The following is a 21,235-nucleotide window of genomic DNA, read 5'->3' as shown; positions in this document are numbered from 1 at the left end:
CCAAGTCCTGTTTTTTCAGTTACAAATTCTAGCACAGAAAAGATGAACAACCTCAATGTCTATGGACCATTATCTCACTCAACAGTCAAGTAAATGCACACTCCACCTCATGTGGCAGCGTGGCAGACAGGTTCAACATCCACAAGCCATCCATCAAAAGAGTACCACCATGCATATTCCTATTCCATGAATCAGGTTGGTCTACTGGTCAAGTGGGCCACAATTAACTCCACGAATGTATGGTTGTTAAAAAATTGGCCAAAGTTTTCTAACCCGTTCACTTATTTCTAATATCATGGCACAGCTGCTAAGTAGACCATGCATATCTTTTGCAATAGCATCAACATGATGAGATCCACATGACGGATGGCTTGGGTATTTCACCTATAAGCCACACTGTCATGTGTGGTGGCCTGTGCATTTGCTGACTTGTACATGATTGCGGGCTTAACAAAGCTCTAAAAATCAAATAACCATGACTAAGATATCATACAAGGTCTTGATCAAAAGAAGATTAGAGTAAAATCCCATTGATGATATAGATCATATTGTTCTCTCTATTCATATCGTGTTGTGGCAACATATAGCTATAAAAATCAAGAGAACATTGATGAGCCTTTATTAAGAACATTAAGCAAATATTGTATATAATTACAGGATGAATCATAAAACTCACCATATAATCACAGCATTTTTCGGCAACACCCCCAATTCAAGTACTTGTATGCACACCATCACTCCAGCCTGCCTACTTACACCAGCCCAAGCTGCTATATATGATACAACATGTACTTCTAATAAACAACTGAATAAAGCTGGATAGTGACCGAGCAACCCTCACTCGGCACATGAAGCTATAGTTATGAACAAGTAACCAACCCTTCACTTCCCATAGTAGTATACCCTTCCTGATCCAAAGTATCCCGCACTGCCCGATAGAACTCCAACCACGACGAGGTGTACGCCTCCGGCGGGCCCCACAAGAATGTGGGGTTTGGACTTGCAGGGCATGCAGTGACCAAATCCAACACTGAAGTTGCCGGTCTCAGTGGCTGGGGGAAATTGAATGAGAGATTGTCAACCTTGTGCTCGTAGATCTTTCCATTTCGGTCCAACTTGTACCTCGACGTCCCCTTAAACTGTCCTCTGGCCTCCCACGGGACCCGTGGGACACCTCTCAAGTTCCATCTTATCAAGATAACATTCTCCGACGGCTGCCAGACCCTAAAAACCTCGATCGAGATCTCTCGGAACAGAATCCGTCCATGGAAACGCAACGCCCAAAATATCAATTTGTAGTTTTCAATCCCTTGGAATGTGTTCAAAGGATCCATGAATGTTATATCATCTCTGCACAATGAGAGGGAAACAGAAAACCCTTAAATCCAACCAGAGGCCTTGCCCGATTGATCAGATTATGCCATCCAGTGGGCCCACCATGAATGACAAACGGCCGAAAGATCACAATCGGACAGCCAAAAATTTACATCGATCAAATTCGTTCAAATAGCGGTAGACTCTTAGGAGTTTCAACACCTGGTCAAGGGTTTGAGCACCCATAGGTGGTGAAATTCCACTACGGTGTGAGTGTGCGGGGGTAAGTGTGCGTGTGTAAAAAAAAAAAAATAGTGGGCACCACTGCAACGGCTTAACAATCACTCCAGTTAGACAATCCACCATGCCCAAGGTGTTCCAAAATGGTAACGGTGGCCGTAACGGCCACCACCGTTACTGTTAGATACAGGCCGTTACAACCCTTTTTGGTTTTTTGAAAAAAGCTATTACAGGACCGTTACCAGACCGTTACGGGGCCGATACGGGGCTGTTAGGGCTGTTTTGACCCCGTGACAGTGTAGTACCTTGACCATGCCCAGTGTTTGCAGCTGTTCATCCAGTAGGCCCCACAGTGGAGAGGATGGGCGGTTAAACCAATCCATCCCATTCAATGGGAAGAATTGTATTGATTGGATAGTCAGGACCTTCCAACCAGTATCATTTTAAGCAGTGGACTATCTAAAGTGGGCCCCAACAGATGAATTGCCCCAATCACCGCACATAGGTCAGATGCATAGATGAATACCAGTGCAGATCAAAATTAGTGCTCCACCCTGATTTCCATCATGTCCATTGATCAGATTTTAAAATCTAGTGGGCCCACCATGAATGAGAAATGGCCTGAAAATCACACCAGTAGATAGCAACAAGTGACCTCAATCATATCCATCCAATCTGCGGGCAGGATCGCAACGGTCCAAGACTCACACCAATTGACAGTCCACCATGTCAGGTGATTGCAGCAGCTCATCCAGTCGGCTCCACGGTGGATAGGACACTGCCCAAAATTCACACTGATCGGACAATCTATCCTAGTCATCCATTAAAAATCTGAAAAATTGGCAGTAAAAACAATCCATCCCATTTTCGGACGTCTAGGATCTTCAAATCAATATAATTCTCAAGTGTTGAACGGTTAGATGTGCCAAGAACAACAGTGCGGATCACAAATTGAGGTGGTCCAGCAGACTACCCAAAAAAACCCCTAATTCTAATAAGGAAATGAAAGGACGAGAAGCGAATGGCAAACCTGTAAATATCGTAATTGAGATCCTTTGAAAAAAGCAAGGGCAGGTCTTCCCTGAGAGTACGGACGGCAGTGCCTAGGTTGAGGTAGAAATCGTTCCTTTGGTTATCGTGCACACCGGGGCGGTCCTTATCGTGCGCATCCCGGACGGGAGGGGGCTCGAGCTTGGTGAGAGGGAAGGAGGAGGGAAGAAGGGGAGGGGTAGATATGGAAAAGGAATTGTAGAGGGTGTCCTTGCGAAGGGCAGATGATGACGTGGATTTTTGTCGTTTAGTGGTCTGAAGGAAGGGTGGAGAAGGAGAGACGTTTGGAAGGAAACAGGCCATTATCAGTTCTTAGAGAGTTACATGGCAGGGAGAGGGAGAGGGAGAGGGAGAGGAGATTGTGTGTTTTTCAGGCGAGGAGACGGAAAAGTATGGTGATTGTTTGCCACCATTTTCTAGAGGTGTGCCCGCGTCCCGTGTGCTCCCAGCGCTACTGGAGCGGACTCGGATTGCGTGGTGTAGAACGCAGCACCAGGTTGGGACTGTAGGTGCTAACGTGGCAAAATTCTGTTGTTCCCACCATGATGTATATGTTATATCTACACTGTCCATCCATTTTTTCCTGATCAATTTAGGGTCTGAGCCCGAAAGTGAGATAGATCCAAACCTTAAGTAGACCACACCACAGAAATCAGTGGTAAATGAACGCCTACCACTGAAAATTTTATCGAACCATAAGTTTTTTTTTTATATCTAACATATGTTTTATCCCTGCATCTACGTCGGTATGACCTTATGAACAGGCTGGATGGCAAATAAACATCTGTTGAGTCTTAGGAAGCTTTTAACGGTGGGCATCTTCGTCTCCCCTGCTTTCCATGGTGTGGTCCACTTTAGTCTTGAATTTACCTAATTTTTTGAGCTCATGGCCCCATTTGATAAAATGGATGGATGGTGTGGATATAACACATAAATCATGGCAGGATTAATTAAGGTTTACCAGGTTAACGGACCATTGAGGTGGGTGGCGTGTCTCACACTGCACAATCCCAGTCATTTCTATCCACGCTGTCCATCTAGTTTGCTAATTGATTTCATGCGCAAGCTTAATGGCCGGTTTGGGAGTGTGGATTTGGAATCCCCTGTATTCCGAACTCCCAGGATTGGAAACCCCCTGGATTATCAATACTCCCGGTGTGTTTGGCACCCTGAAGTGTGAATCAACTTTAACTCAAAAATACCTATACATGGTATATTCACGGGGGTTTGAATTTAATTACTAAATCAATTTTAATATCCATAATTAATGAGATATATAATTTTTGACACTATGGTTGTGATAAACCCGCTAAAATATATGCTTTGCTTGAAAATGATGAAATTCTAAGTCTTCGATAGACTGCAAACACAACATCGTGTTTGAGTGACTAATCAATATTTTTTAATCATTGTTTAATATGGATAGTGTTTGGACGGTGTTGAATAATGTTTAAGCGGTGCTGATTTACATGGACAATGTTTAGATGGTGTTGATCATCATTAGTGGGTCATGTGCCCAATAGAATGATAGTGTACTGTAATTTAAGCTCTCACAGTGGATTACAAACTCCCTCCAAGAGGGGGTTGGAAATCCCCTAAATTGGTAATACCCAATTACTTTATGTTGCCAAACAACTAAGGGCATTTGAAACCCCCTCCAATCCCTTCCAATCCACGGTGCCAAACAACCCCTAAGATTCGAGTGTATCTAAAACTAAGGTGGGCCACACCATAGAAATATCAAAGATAATGATGTCCTCTACTAAAACTTTCTTAGAGCCGGTTATGTTTATTTGTTATTTAACCTATGCAAACATAGACAAAGGTAGGACACAAATATCATCTTCATCCAAAACTTTCATGGCCCAAAGAAGTTTTCAAAGGTAGGTATTCAATCGTCGCTACTTCATGGGGTGTGGCCCGCTTTAACTTTGGATATGCTTCAATATTGGGCTCATGCTTCAAAAATAGCTTTAACTTTGGATACGCTTCAATATTTGGCTCATGCTTCAAAAATATCTGGTACAGTGGATGGATGGTGTGGATAAAACACACGTATCACAAATTCACAGTAGGTTCCATAGAGTTCCTCAAGCCCTGTCTCATTGGGTCACCATGCATATCATCACCCAATTTGCATCCTGGCAGATATGGGATGGGATTAGGTGAGACCCTGGATCCACTCATGTGGGGGTGGGACTCCTTATCGTGAAGCCACTGTGATGTGTGTGACTACATCCACAATGTCCATCTGTACTCAGAGCTCATTTTAAGGCATGATTAAAAATAATAATAATAAAGTAGATCCAAATCCCAGGCGAAATATAATACACAAAACAGTAGTAATTGACCATTAAAAACTTTTCTCAGTTAACAAAAGTTTTAGAACAAGATGATATTCGTGTGGTCTCTTCATCCGCATCTTTGTGATTTTATCAAAACTTTAAAACAAATATTTCCACGGGCCCAATGAGATATAAAAATTTGGGTATACTTTATTTTTGGAATGATGTCCTAAAATAAGCTTTTCAACACCGCCTTATAATCCCACCATGACATGTGTTTTATCCACCCCATTCATCCATTTTGCCCTCTCAACTTAGAGCATGGACAAATAAAAAAAAAAGAATCCAAAGCTCATCGTGGAATATGCCATTCATCAATTCATTACTTTTATAAAGTCATAGTACCCTCAAGGAAGGAAAAACACAAATATCAGCTTGTTTCAAAACTTTTGTAGCCATTAAGAGTTTTCAACAGTTCAATCCCACGGTTTACTGTGGTGTGTTGCACTTAAACTTTGGTTTTATTTTATTTTTGGGGTAATGCCCTAAAATGAGTTAGAAAAATGGATAAACGGTATGGATAAAACACAAACATCATGATTGAGTCCACTCAGCTAGCTGGCTGGCTGGTGGGGTCGCCAGGGGAACCTCATCCTACAACGGCGCTGGTGATAAAAATCGTTAATGGAATGTATGCCACATATACACCTCATGAGCTTATATATTACTAGTGATGGATCGGTGTCCCATCCTAACTCTTTCTTATGGTAGGGCCCACCTGAGTTTTGGTTGTTTTCGAAAGTCAACATGAAGCATCGCACCTGATCAACGGCGTGGATCCATGCATGTTCTCTGCCGCCATGGTGCACAGTTAGTCGTAGGCATGCCTATTACGAAAGCGGTAGCGGATTAGCTGTTAGCCGGGTAACACCTTAGTGCGTGTTACCCTAACCGTGTGGGCCCACCTTGATGTATTTTTTGTATATCCATTCCGTCCATCTGTTTTTTCATATAATTTTAGGACGTGATCTAAAAAATTTAAGAAGATAAAGATCTTAAGTGGACCATACATCTAGAAATAATGATTAATAACTATTAAAAACCTTTTTAGGACTACAAAAGTTTTTAATCAAGATGATATTTATATTTTCCCTTCATCCTCGTCTTATTGACATTATCAATAGATTGGATGAAAAATAAACATTATTAAAACCTTACAATGGGCCCTTTAGAATTTTTAATGGTGAGACACTCAATAACTACTGTTTCCTATGGTGTGGTCTACCTACGATATAGATCTAATTAATTTTTTGTACTTACTTCTAAAATGCAATGGAGAAATAGATGGACGGAGTGGATATACAGTACATCAACAAAGTGGACCGCAGTGTAGGGGTAACACTCACTAAGGTGTCACCGGGTAACACCTAATCCGCTCCCTACGAGAGCAGGCCAGCGCTGACCATCTTGCATAGCACGAGGCCTGAAAAATTATACACGTGGAATACGTTACACCAGTTGAACGGACGAGAATAGCCCGCCTCCCAGAAACTTCCTGTGGGCGGAAGCTATGTGAGCCATAGAGATGCCCCTGAGAAATCCACCCCGTTCATCACTTTCTCAATATCATAATAGCTTACCGCTCCAAAAATTAGGCAGAATCAAGACTCAGGTAGGCCACGCGAATTGAAAATTTGAGAACGGAAACATCCACCGATCAAACCTTCCTGAAGTGGACCATGATGTTTATATGCTCTATTTATATGGGTGTTTTACCATTCAGATAAAATGTAGGAGCAACTATCATCCCGATACAAAACTTCTGTGGCCCCACAAGTTTCTAATGGTAGGCGTTCAATCCCCACTTTTCGTGTGTTGTGGCTCAATTGAGTTTTGGATCTACCTGATTTTTGGATTTTAATCTTATCATGATCTTGAGAAACTGATGAACCGAGTGGATTTGTCATGGTCATCATATGTGGACCCCACATGGCTTCCGACCGCAGGAACTTCTTGTGGCCATGGGAACAGGCAATTCGCGTCAAGTTTTACCGGGTGCGGATTAGGTGCGACCGCGGATCCACCGAGGTGGGTAGGATCCTGACGGTGGGGCTTACAGTGGTGTATGTGGCTTAAATCCACACCGTCCAACCGTTTTGAAAGCTTATTTTTGGGCATGATACCAAAAATGAGATCCAAATCTAATATCGTCCATATCACATAAAACAGTAGTGATTGAACACCATCGTTAAAAACGTTGAAGAGCCACATGAATTTTTATTTGCCATCCAACCTGTTGATAAGGTCAAAAATATCTGGATGAAGAGACCATACAAATATCAGCTTGATCCAAAACTTTTCTGGCCCACGAGAAGTTTTTAATGGTCCATTACCACTATTTCCTGTAATATGGTCCACCTGATATTTGGATCTCCTTCATTTTTTAGATCATGCCATAAAATGATCTTTCAATACGGATGGACGGCGTGGATGTAGACATATACATCACAGTGCGCCCCACAGTCAGGGGTCCAATGGAAACGGATTGGCCACTCCCCTGCCACTGGCCCAATGACTAGTGGTCGGTGCTCTGTAGCCCCACTATGATGTATGTGTTTCATCCATGCTGTACATCTATTTTTCTAGCTCATTTTAGGTATGAGACCAAAAATAAGGTATATCCCAATCTCAATTGGACCACATTACAGAAAACAGTGTTGAATGAACGTTGACCATTAAAAACCTTTTGAGGGACATAAAAGTTTTGGATCAAGCTGATCTTTGTTGTTTCTTTTTATATAAGTCTGTATGACCTAATCAACAGATTGGATGTCAAATAGACATCCAATCACTATTGTTTTCCCTTGGTGTGATCCACCTGATATTTATATCCCTCTCATTTTTGGGATCAAACCATAAAATGATAGGTAAAAAGGGATGAGCAGCATGGATGAAACACATACATCACGTTGGGGCGCACATAGCACCGACCACTAGTGGCAGGGGGAGTAGCCAATCCGTCTCGCGTCCAACCGACCTCGGTGGATCCCGGGTCTCACCTAATCCGCCCCCAGTTTAACCGTGAAAATTGTGGGACCCGCTGTGGCTAAGTTGCAAGTCCAAAATCAGATGGGTTGAGAAATTCCAACCTCAGATTCGGGAGCGCACGTTCGTTGAAATGGGACCGTTTGATTTCTTTCAGTTTTCACCGTCTAATAAACGTCCATGGTCAGATAATAGATAAGCATGATCTTTAGTTCATGACTCGTCTAAATTGCAACGTATGCAACGTGTTTAATTTGAATTCTTGCATGGCACGTATGCCACTTTACGATGCATGGTATCCATCGCACTTGATTTTGGCACGCCCACTGGGCTCATATAAAATCCACGAGGAGAGTAGATGACATCCAACCCGTCCGACAGATTCTTCCCACCATCATATGCATCCATCTAAAAAATCAGCCTAATCCATTAACTATGTGGGCCACCCCATAGAAAAACAGTGCCTAACCGACCAAAAATCTAGAATTCGAGTGGACGACCCACGTAGTATTGTATAGAATCCAAACGCACCTGTTCAAGATGTATGTCCACCGCGATGATGGACCCACCACTTGAATTTGTTGGGTCCTGAGCTTTATATTTTTTATCGTTGTTTTCTATGATGTGGCCCATCAATGGTTATTTAATGCTATCCACGTACATGTTGCTATTTTCACCCCAAAATCGCAGCCGTTGGATCTGGGGCCATGTTTCAATGTTCCAACTGCTTACATGGTAGGCCTCATCTGAAATAAGCGATGTCGAAATAAGTTTTAAGATTGGAAGACTGGAGCATAAAAGCAACGGTTAAAGGAGACAGTCCAAGGGTTATAAAAAAAAGCTAACTGATCAAACGGTTGAGATCTTCATCTGGGATTTGTTTTTTGTGGGTAATCTCATAAAAAGTGATGCCAATCTTATCAACGGTTTGGATCATTGAAACATGACTCCAAGACACGGTCCCCACCTTTAAAAAGAATGCAATACAGTGCACCATACACGTGGCACTAATGTGTTTGATACATCACACTTGTCATGGTGGATATATGCTGTGATGTATCAATACGGACCATCCATCAAAATTTTCACAATGTGGTCCATCACATAATCGTAGCCATCAAACATTGGCCTTCCCAAATAAAATTAAGGGTTCAAATTCAGTGTGTGGGAGTGAATAAAAAAATGACGCAAAAAGCTGGCTAACGTGTGTGATTTTTAAATATTGGCCATCCATGATAAGTATCCATATATGGACGGTTCAGATAGATTCAGCACCCGACCACATGAATTACGGAGAGACGGCAAGCTTTTGTCCAGTATCTTTCTGGGCTACAGATTACCATCCAATCTGTCATGGAATCTTTGAATTTTTGACGGCTTTGATTGATGCACGTGTATGCCACCGTACGGTGAAGGAGACACCACAACTCAAAGAAGTAGTTACGAACTATCGTGGGACTGTTGTTATTAAATGAAATTTGGGTGGTTTTGAATGCAGCAACGACTATCGGGATTTTTGCATATATCATACTCCGCCAGAGTACATAAAACTCATACACGCAGGCAGAGATGGGCTGGGCCCAGTCCCTGAAAGTACTAGAAAAAGCCCAGCTCGTAAAAGTCTCTTTCACAGTAGAGAATTTCTGCAATGGCCTGACCTAATGAATACGTGGAGATTGGGGGTCTGACCTCATGCATACCCTTTGTACTGCTCCCTGGCCACCCAAGCCATATTAAGCTGAATCGGCAAAAGGGATATTCCCATATCCATTTATCTACAGCTAGAAATGTGGATTGTCTGCCTTATCCTATGGTTGGCATTTTTTATGACAGGAAGATAGGTGGGGCCCACTGGGAGGTTTAGAGAGAAATCCATCGTCTATCTGTTTTGATAGATCACGTTCGGACACAGGCTAAAAATTAAGACATCCAAAACTCGAGTGTCCTCAAGCTAGGAAAAAGTGGGATGAGAAATGCCTACCATTAAAACCTCATTGTGTCCACCGTGATGTTAATATGCTATCTATACCATTTATAAGGTCAATTGTATTTAGGGGTGTACATCGAGTTGAACCGAGTCGAGCTGTCCTCAGCTCGACTCGGCTTGGCTACTAGTTGACCTCAGCTCGAACTCGTCTCGGCTCGGTCCTCAAGCCTGACTGACCAGCTCGGCTCGGTTTAGTCAACAACTCGGGCCAGCTCGAGCCGATTTTGAGCCAAGATTGAGCCGAGTTCACCATTGAGGCATTTTCAAAAACACCTAGACTGCAACTTCAAAATCCCATTGTATGTAAGACAGAAGCAATGGTTTTACAAGTATTTTATCAAACACTTTCTAAGCAACATAAAAACCAAGAAAAAAGAGTATTTGTTTCATGTACATACCTTCCTTGCCACCGGTCACACTTCGTTGAGTCATTTCATCAAACACTTGGTGAGCAACATCAATAGCAAAGTAGCCAAGTCACCGAACTGGTTCGATTCAAGCCGGATTCGATCTGAGTCGAGTCAAGCTGGGGCCAGCTCGAACTCGGCTCAAACTCATTTTCGAGCTCAAAAAATCAGCTCGACTCGGCTCAAACTCAGCTTCGAACCGAGTCGAATCGAGCTTTTTCAAGTCGAGTTGAGCGAGCTAACCAAGTTAGCTCGGTTCATGTACACCTCTAATTGTATTAAGATGAGCTGAAAAAAGAAAAATATTAGCTTGACTCAAAATTTCTATGACCCCATGAATGTTTTCATGATGGATATTCAATTCTCACTATTTCCTTTTATGTGGTTAACTTGAGTTTTGGATTTGCTTATTTTTTGTTGTCGAGTCCTAACAAGATATCTAGCTAAAAATAGGGCTATAGTTGTGTTATATGATAGGCACTTATACCAAATTTGGCTAAGCGTTTCCCCACACCAGAGATCTCATGCAGGTTCTAATATGGTCAGAGGTGAATCCATTAATAGTCCGAAGTACCAACACCTTTTGAAGGTGAGTGACCCACCTAGAGTACTCATGTTTAACTGGGTTTACACACATTTGGTCACTTATGTCATTTTCCTCCGCTCACCCTATCCTTATTATGTTGTCTCCGGCTTCATTGATATATTTTCACGCCGATTTCAAGTTTGAGCCAAGACGTATGATAACTCGTCTGAGTTGGATGTTACTGTGGCATAGCAAGGGCATGGTGGAAAGGGATAAAAGATCACCATTTAAAAAAAAAAAAAAAAACTTTATATGAATCTTGATCCACAATTTAAATAAATCTTTAAAAGAGAAAATATTATTGAGAATAGTAATTTAACTCTATCTTTACAATGTAATTAATATACTTATACAGTTCTAAATTTATAATTTTATTGAAATAATAAATTTTTCTAGAATGATAAACTTACTAAAATAACAAATGATTTCTAAATTGATTCAAACTCTTTTGAATCAAGTTAATACTTTAAGGTCAATTAAATTTCTTAAAACCCCAAAATACTAAAAATAGTAAAATACATAACTTATTAAAAACTAGTAAATTTTAACTTTAAACTCAAATTAACTCTCAACAAGTATATTATTTTGGAAAACTCTTCAAAGGCCAATTATCTTTGGCATTGACCATAAATGTAAAACTTATCGATAACTTTCCAACGATTTATTACGTAAGCCATTTTAATAGATGATTGCAAAACTATAGTCATAAAAGTAATAACATGCATAATGTAAAAAATTTTGTCCCATTTCGAGCCATGTAGGTGATTTTTCTGGATCATGGCCGGTTATATGATTGTGCTAACATGTCCTACATTAGATATATCCACTTAAAAAATCAAACTCATATTTGAGTTTAAAAGGGCAGTGGCTCATTACGATGACTAGTGCATCTTCTTTAACTTATGTAGCAATTGTTGGGGATTGTGTAGACACCCGACCCCCAACAACTGCACACTCATCTTGAATCAGAACCAACACTTAAAGAGCTTGAAACCCTTGAGAAGCCTACCCAAGTCCATATGGCATGGCTTCGGTGGATCTTGACAATAGAGTCCACTTCGATGTATGATCCTTATTTCCATGTAGGATTGTCAATGAATTGGGCCTAGGGTTGGCCTCATCCTTTGAATTATTTAGGGCTGAGCCTATTCAAAATTTGATTTTGGCGGGCCTAAGCGCAATCCATTGACAACCCTACTTCCACACTATCCATCCATTTTAAAAGCTCATTTTATAGTATCATCAAAAAAAAATTAAAGCATATCCAAATTTCATGTGTATCATGATAATTAATTGACCATTAAAAACTTATTGTGAGCCGCAAAAGTTCTGGATCAAGCTAATATTTGTGTGGTCCCTTCATCCTAATCTTTGTGACTTTATCAACAATTTGAATAGAAATTAAACATTTCTATATGGTCCTTAAGAAGTTCTTAATGGTGGGTATTCAATCAACAATGTTTTTGTGGTGTGGTCTACTTGAGATTGGGATATGCTTCATTTATGAGGTGCTAGCATGTTACAGCTAGGGGTGTACATAACCTCAACTCAAACTCGGCTCGGCTCGGTCCTCAAGCTTGATTAGCCAGCTCGGCTCGATTCGGTCAGCAGCTCGGGCCAACTCAGGCCGAGTTCGAGTCGAGTTTGCAATTGAGGCATTTCCACAAACACCTGAACTACAACTTCAAAAACTCACAGTTTTACAAATAGAGGCAATGGTGTATAGGTGTTTTATCAAACACCTTTTAAGTTACATAAAAACCAAAAAAACAAAAAGAAAAGAGAAAAAAGGTATTTGTTTAATGTACATACCTTGCTTGCCACCGGCCAAACCTTCCTAGCCATCAGCCAAACCTTCGTAACATCCGTCCAAACGGTACAGGGTCCCGAGGCGTCCACGTAGGATTTTACCGCAGACCGAACGTTTGAAACGTTCGTGGCAGGATGCCATAGCCTATTTAAATAAATCAGACAGGCCATGGCAAGACCAAGTGCGGGCCGCCAAGCCGGATGACCATTTACAATGAGCTACAGTCCGTCCGGGCTGTACCGCGACGCCGGAAGGTCAGAAAAATCTAGAAATTTAGGGGGTCATAGGGCTCACTGAGCTCGTGGTCCATCGCGGACCGCGGACCCGGCAGACGCTCAGAAGTGGGATCTGGCACTGACTTAATGCACCGCAACTATGTCATGACCAATCTGGCGCTGACGAATGGAACCAAGATTCCAGGTTATCCGACCATCGGATCTCTTCCATATTTACCAGGGTGGTCAAGTGGATTTTTCTACACCTACCCACCAACTCTAGGACCCGATCGTGGATCGGTCACCGTCGATCACAAATCGAACCCGTGCGGTCAAACCCCTGGTCCGATCGTCCCCAAATTTTGCGTGGCCCCTCATCAGGCCATGAAGCACCCATCCTAAAAATTTCATGGCCTGAGGACCACCAGAATTACTTAAATCACTAAAATGGACCCCACAGGGCCGTTTAAAGATCAAAGCCTTTGACTCAAACCTTACTTTCGTCTATCCGTTCATTCCCAAATTTTACACGGGACCTAGGCGGGCCATAAGGCACCTACCCACCGAATTTGGTGGCCGAAGGAGCGTTAGGGCTACGCCAACCCCAAAATGTCCCTTGTAGGCTATTTTGGGAATATGAGGGAACTTAAGGCCAAAGGGGCCTAGTCTAGGAGATAAACCCAATCCCTCATAACTCCCTCTCCCATTTGCTACAACTACCAAGAGTGAAAGAGAGTAAAGGAGAGTAAAGAGAGAGAGAGAGGGGAGGAGGAGATCCAAGGTGGACCTTAGACCTAGGTGGGCCCCAAGAAAGCCAACCCTTCCATCTCTTTACCACTCTTACAAGGAGGAAACTCCTTTCCTTAGCCTCAACAAACAGCCGTGGGTTGCTTAGGTGAGTTTTTCCCCCATCCTTCTTGAAGTTCAAGTAGTATTATGGATTTTGGTTGGAAATCTAACATGCAATAGCTTGATTTAGGGATTCCGACCGTTCTACCCGAAAGCCCTCTTTCCTAGGGCGTTTTCCGAGTCTCCAACGAGCCATAGGTGCGGACTATTACTCCTAGGTGGCCTGGCACCAATTACAATACGAGTTTATTGATTTTGATTGTTGGGATGTGCATTTAGAGAGTGTAGAGAAAACCTAGGGATGCATGCCTATTTTAATCGTATGAAATCGTGTGTTTGTTTGATTTCCTCACATGATGTTGTTCGTGTTTCTCACATGACTTGTTGGAATTTAATGACTGCTTGTTGATGACTTGTTTGATTGCTCATAAGATTGATGCCCTATTGTATGCATGCCCTATTTACCACATGTGAAATTTATTTCCATGAGTTATAGGAAGTGAGCAACTTCCCACCAACACACCCAACACACATGCACCATTGCTCATAAATTGTTAGCTTGCTTATTTGGTGAATCTGGACTATATGATTGAGGTATAAGAACATGAAAATCTTGCCTGCTGATACTCCTGTCCGTTGACATGTTGTGGACCACCATTCAAACCTTGGGGTTGGCCAAGGAAACAAGGAAACCTAAGGTGGTCTCGTTGGTAGGACCGCCTTGAGGCTAAACCCTCGGATTTGGGCGAGCGTGTGTGGGCGGCTGTAGTTAGACTACGTGGGTTGCTTGCACCCGATGTCGTTCCGCCACACGCTTGCCTGGACTCATGCGGTCTAGCCTACTGTCTGGCCAACCATGATTGTTAACCCTGGTTGCTCACATTTGTATGGAACCTGGGATCACCACAACCATTGCAGCCCAACAACAAACCACTTGAATTCGACCCACAGCCTCGTGAGCCGGGCATGGTGGAATGGGACACTGTGTTCGAGCTGTCGGCCTACGCTGGGGTACCGCGCCTCCCCGTAGTGACCGCGAGCGATCCCTTTTCTCATGGCACTCCTCATGTGCTTGAAGTCGGGGATGAGGAACCCGACGGGATCACGGACCGCAGGGCCTCGGCCTCACGCATTGGGGGGTCTTGGCCTTGCAACCAGATTAGGGCATTAATTAGATGGGGTGTTCCAGAATTTCCAAATCTGCTGGATGAAACCTAACTAATAACTCGGCTAACACGACCGCATTGCATCGCATTAGTTAGGTTGGCGACTTGAGGTCGCACTGAGGGAGTGTTGGCATTGGCGATCGTTAGATGGCGTCGCAGGAGGGAGTGTTGGGCAAGGGCATACATCATATCATCTTGCATGCATGCGCATTAATAAGACTAGACAGATGCTGATGATGGATCGCTTTTCATTAAATTCTTATTACAATTGATGCTTGTTATAACTTATGGCTAATAGCACCCACTGAGTTGATCACTCACTCCCACTCTGGGACGGTGTTTTAAAACACCAACCAGACCCATTCATAGATGCAGGTGATACAGACTTCGTAGAGCCTGACGATGCGAGCCTTGAGGAGCTGGAGCTATCGTACTTCCAGCTGATGGAGGGTTCGCCGCCTGCATGAGAGGCGGGATAGGATGGCTGGGCACTGGGCTCAGTCTCATTCTTTTGAGTTATTTTATTCTTTTGATATTTTGTTTAGGCAGCGCCTTGCGCAACCCATTTATTTTGGACTTGTATATATATATATTCAGATCGTCCTCTTCATTTCAGCAGACTCGTGTGTTCATGTTCCATGTTCAGGGACCTCAGGCTGCGCAACTCAACCAGATTAAACGCACATTAATGATTATCTATTAATGGTGACTCTCAGGAACTCGGGAGTCGAGCGGATGCGCGACCCCCGATTTCATGTACATACCTTCCTTGCCACCGGCCACATTTCGTTGAGTCATTTTATCAAACAGTTGGTGAGCAACATCAATGGCAAAGTAACCGAGTCGCCAAACTAGTTCGATCCGAGTTCGATTCGAGCTGGAATCGATCCAAGTCGAGTCGAGCTGGAGCCTGCTCGAACTTGGCTCAAACTCATTTTCGAGCTTAAAAAATTAGCTCGACTCGGCTCAAACTCAGCTTCGAATCGAGTCGAATCGAGCTTTTTCGAGTTGAGTCAAGCGAGCTAATCGAGGTAGCTTGGTTCGTGTACACTCCTAGTTACAGCATCAAAGTTGATGCTTCTTCCGAAGGCTCCCAGGCCTTCTTCAGAAGAGACGCAGATTGCATCCTACCCCCGCTCGGTAATCCGTCCGAGTAGGGATCTGTGGGGCCCACCATGATGTAAGTGTTTTATCCACGCCGTTCATCATTTTTCTCAGATCATTTTAAGGTATGAGCCAAAAAATGAGGCAAACATAACTCTTAAGTGGACCACAAATTGGGGATTGAACGTCCACCATTAAAAACTTATTGGGAGCTGGAGAAGTTTCGAATCAAGCTGATATTTATTTTTTCGCTTCATCCACGTCTACATGACCTTTTGAATAGGTTGGATGGTATATAAAATAAAATAAAATCACGGTGGCCCTTAGGTTTCACTGGTGAGTGTCATTATCACTGCAGCTTCCTTTGGTGTGGTACACTATAGCTGTGAACCTATTTAATTTTATGCCTCATACCATAAATGATCCGAGAAAAATGATGAACAGCGTGGATAAAACACTTACATCATGGTGGGCCCCACGGAGGGGTAGGATACAATCCGCGGCCCTTTAGAAGCTACTTGCTGCTTGTTTCATGCTTACGCACCCCACTCATTATCACTGCCTGTCACTAATAAAAAAGAAGATAATAAATCCAAGGTGCAAGCACAATAGCCAGTTACGAGGGTACTTTAATGCCACTATCTTTGTCAAGAGGGGCACGTTCAAAAGCTACAAACGAAACATTTTTTCATTCCAATACTACTTGCTGCTTGTTTCATGCTTACGCACCCCACTCATTATCACTGCCTGTCACTAATAAAAAAGAAGATAATAAATCCAAGGTGCAAGCACAATAGCCAGTTACGAGGGTACTTTAATGCCACTATCTTTGTCAAGAGGGGCACGTTCAAAAGCTACAAACGAAACATTTTTTCATTCCAATAGAAAAACAAAAAAAGAAGATATATATTTATATAAAGCATATAGGGACCTTGCAAGGCCACAATGCACATAAGAAGAACTTGGTGACAAGATGCCATAAGGGTAGTAATATTATTACTACCCAAAAGCCTATATATCTGGCATATCAGGGCCCATTAATGACTATCAGTGCTACAAGTATGCAAAAATGATAAAGGATTGCCACGTGGTAGTGTATAGAACCCAAAAATTCGAGTGTAGGACCCACGCCGTAGTTTACAGAACCCAAATCCACCCATATAAGATGTGGGTCCACCGTGGTGATGGACCCACCACTTGAATTTATTTGTTTCTTGTGCTTTATTTTTTGAACGGTGTTTTCTATGATGTAGCCCATCAATGCTTGTATAGACCCATCAGCACCTGACCACACGTGTTCTGAAGAGATGGCAAGCTTTTATACAATATCTTCCTGGGCTATAGATTACTCTCCCATCTATCATGGGATATTCGAGTTTTTTATGATTTGCTCCTATGCCACGTGTACAGTGAGTGAGACACCACAACTTAAGAAGTGTACGAACTATTGCGGGACTGTTATTGTCAAATGAAATTTGGATGGCTTGGAACGCAGCAACGACTATCAAGATTTTTAAGAAATATATCCTATTTTGCTGGAGTATATAAAAATCATACACCTAGGCAGGGATGTGCTAGGTCCAGTCTCTGCCAGTGCTAGGAAAAGCCAAGCTCGTTTCTTTCACAGTTGAAGAATTCATGTAAAGTTCCAAATTTTTTTTTTAATTGATAACAGGGAAGTTCTCTTATATAGATGTATAAGCCTAATTTTAGAATAAACTAAATATATGATTAGTTTTATAATTAGTACAAAATCTATATTTCTATCAAATTAGAATCTAACTACAAATCAGAAGTCTTAATTACAGATTCTACAATCTAAAACTCCCCCTCGAGATGGAGAGTGAGTATTAAGAACGCCCTACTTGGAACTTAATTAATAGTTAGTTGGGCCATACATGATAATGTGGATAATATATAGTACATATATATGAATGCACATTATTTCCTTGGTTTCGTCCACTTAGTTTGGATATGATTCAATTTTAGATCATGTCCTAAAATGATAGGTAAAAACTATCACACGGCTGTGGATAATACATATACATGACGGTCGGCCCATAAAGTTTACTCAGTACGCTAAGATGGGATTCGAATTGGCCGGTGACCTCAATACTCGCCATGTGGCTGGTGTCTAAGCTCTGTGGGCGCCACCATGATATATATGTTTTATCTAGCTGTCCATCAAAATTTTCAGCTCATTTTATGATGTGAGATAAAAAAAATAAGAAAAATCCAAACCTCTGGTAGACAACATAGGATCCAAACTTGTTGGGGGACAAAAGTTTCATATCAATATCATTTTCTTGTTGTGGGGCCCATCTCAATGTATGTAATGCATATTGATGCTGTCCATCCATTTTTTTAAGCTCATTTTATGGAATAGGCCAAAAAATGAAGTAGATCCAAACATCAGGTGGGACATACCACATGAAACATTGATCATTGAATGACCGCCATTGAAATCATCATAGTTTGTCAATATTAGTTTGATCCAAAACTTTTGTGGCCACAATGTATTTCATGGTAAAACACCTTTATTCACATGTGCATCACATTATCAGTAGTTTGGATGGCGAATAAACATTACATTATACCCTAGGAAAGTTGTAATTGGATCTGCTTCATTTTTTTAGATAATGCCCTAAAATGATTGGAAAACAAAAAATAAAAATAAAAATGAAAGGACGAGGTGGATATAGAATACACACGTCAAGGTGGGCACCACGGTAGGGCCCACACCATCTTGGGTGAGGCCTGGGTCTCACCTAATCCACTCCCTTGCACCACACAACAAGCAACATAATTTCTTGAGGTGTGAAATTTTCGTGGGCCCCACAATGATGTATTTCTTAGATCCACACTGTCCATCTAATTTTTCAAATCATTCTGGTATATTAACCTAAAAACAATGCAGATCTAAAGCTAAGTGGACGACACCATAGAAGACAGTAGGAATTTGTGCTACCATTGACAACTTCTTGGGGCCACAGAAGGCTCTGATCAAGCTGATATTTGTATTTTAACTTCATCCATGTATTTTTGATCTTATGAACAGATCGGATGGAAAATAAGCCTCGTGGTTGGCCCTATGAAAGTTTCAACGGTAGTTTGTTCAATCCCCACTACTTTCTGTGGTGTGATCCACTTGAGCTTTGGATGTACATCATTCTTGGGCTCATGCTCTAGAATTATCTAGAAAAATTGATGGACGGTGTAGATCTAACATAAATCATGTTGGGACCCAAAAGAGTTCTACATGTTAAAAGTTGGGTTTGTAGTTAGAGATCTATTTGAGAGAGAGAAATCCAATGTATTTTGTTAGTGGGAGTCATTGGAAATAATGTAGATGTTTGAACCTTAAATCATTTGTATATCGCAAATCGGGATGAGTTTTTTAACATATTATATATGATTTTGGGGTAGGAGGACCTATTTAAGCCAACTAAGCCACTATGCCGGGTTTCTTATGCCGAATTTTTAAATTCCAACAAATCGACGGTCAAAAGTCCCATTTTGTTTTGTTTTTACTATAAATAATAAGTTCTAGTTCGAGTATAACTCTTGATCCTTTGAGTTGTAGAAGTTGTTGTAACACCCTGAAAATCGAGAGTCGTGATATACTCGATTCCCGAGTTCCCGAGTGTCACTTATCATAAATTTATGATTTTATGATTAATCAAGCTTCATTGCGCAACTTAGAATTACCTGGAACATGGAACACAACCACAACTAGTCTACTGAAATGAAAAGAGATCAAATATATACATATATGTACATGTCAAAAAGAATATATAAGGGTTGCCCATGGCGTTGCCCAATAAAAATTACAAAAATATCATGTCCAAAAGAATGGGGTTAAGTCTGCTACTCAGCGATCTGAAGACCCGTCTACTGGGCCGACGGAGACCCGCTCATCATCTGGAAGTAGGAGAACTCGTCCTCCTCCTCGAGGCTCGCGTTGCCGAGCTTCTCATACTCGACATCACCTGCATCTACGGACGAGTCTGGTTGGCATTTTAAAACACCGCCCCAAAGTAGGAGTGTGTGATCAACTCAGTGGGTATTATTAGTCTTAAGTTATAACAAACATCAGTTATAATATGAATTTAATGAAAATCAATCAATCATAAACACTTAGCTAATCTTATTAATGTGCATGCATCATGGATGATATGATGCATGCCCTCGCTATAACTCTCCCTCGAGCGACTTCATCTAAAGATCACGTATGACCAACACTCCCTCAGAGTGACCTCGACTGTCGAGTCGCTACCCTAACTAGTGCAATGCAACGTGGTCATGTTAGTCTAGTTCTTAGTTAAGTCCATTCATCTAGCAGGTTAGGGAATCTGATACACCCCACGGATCAAATACCCTGAACTAGTTGCGAAGTCAAGACCCCCCAACGTGTGAGGCCAAGACCCCGCGATCCTTGATCCCGTCAGGTTCCCCGTCCCCGACTTCAAGTACACAGAGAGTACTGAGAGAAAGAGATCGCTCGGGGTCACTACGGGGAGGCGCGTCACCCCAGCGTAGGCCAACAGATCGGACACATTGTCCCATTCCACCATGCCCGGCTCACGAGACTGTGGATCAATATTTTCATTCAGTATCGATGGGCTACAATGGTGGTAGGGTGTTCTAGATCCCATACATAAGTGAGCAAACATGGTTAACAAACAGGGTTGAACAGTAAATAGGCTAGACCGCACGAGTCAGGCGAGCACGTGACGGACGACATCGAGCACAAGAGGCCCATGTAGTCGAACTACTGCCGCCCGTACGCAACCACCCACTGAGTAGCCCTACCTGTGGAACTATCGTCTCTCCTCATGTTTCCTGACCAATCCAAGGTTTTGAAAATGATTCATAACATGCCAACCATCAAGGTTATCATCTAGCACAATAGTGTCATATTCACATACATCTCAACATATGATTTCAAACTCCTAATAAGCAAGCTACAGCATCATGAACAAGGTGCAAAGTGAGGGGTGTAGATTAGGAGGAAGTTAAGCACTTCCTACACCTCGAGGGATCAAATACACAAGAGTAATGAATCATGCACACTACGAATCAACACATATGAGAAAAATCAAACGAACATGAGTATGTAATCATCCATATACTAAATCATGTGAGAGGCAAGATTATCATCAAATGAGAACAAAACA

General features: G+C 42.1%; 1 protein-coding gene across 1 annotated transcript; it reads right to left on the bottom strand.

Moving 5' to 3' along the window:
* Positions 1-596: 596 nt before the first annotated feature.
* Positions 597-3,001, bottom strand: LOC131221084 (uncharacterized). The gene is made up of 2 exons (XM_058216193.1): positions 2,585-3,001; positions 597-1,350 (listed from the first exon to the last, which is right to left on the bottom strand). Exons 1-2 carry the CDS (start codon positions 2,905-2,907, stop codon positions 861-863), a joined length of 813 nt encoding a protein of 270 aa, XP_058072176.1. The 5' UTR covers positions 2,908-3,001; the 3' UTR covers positions 597-860.
* Positions 3,002-21,235: the final 18,234 nt, after the last annotated feature.

This window comes from Magnolia sinica, chromosome 12 (assembly GCF_029962835.1).
Source record: "Magnolia sinica isolate HGM2019 chromosome 12, MsV1, whole genome shotgun sequence".
In the NCBI taxonomy this organism is placed as follows: Eukaryota; Viridiplantae; Streptophyta; class Magnoliopsida; order Magnoliales; family Magnoliaceae; genus Magnolia; species Magnolia sinica.
Note: the sequence above shows the minus strand (reverse complement) of the source record. Positions and strands in the feature narration are given on the sequence as shown.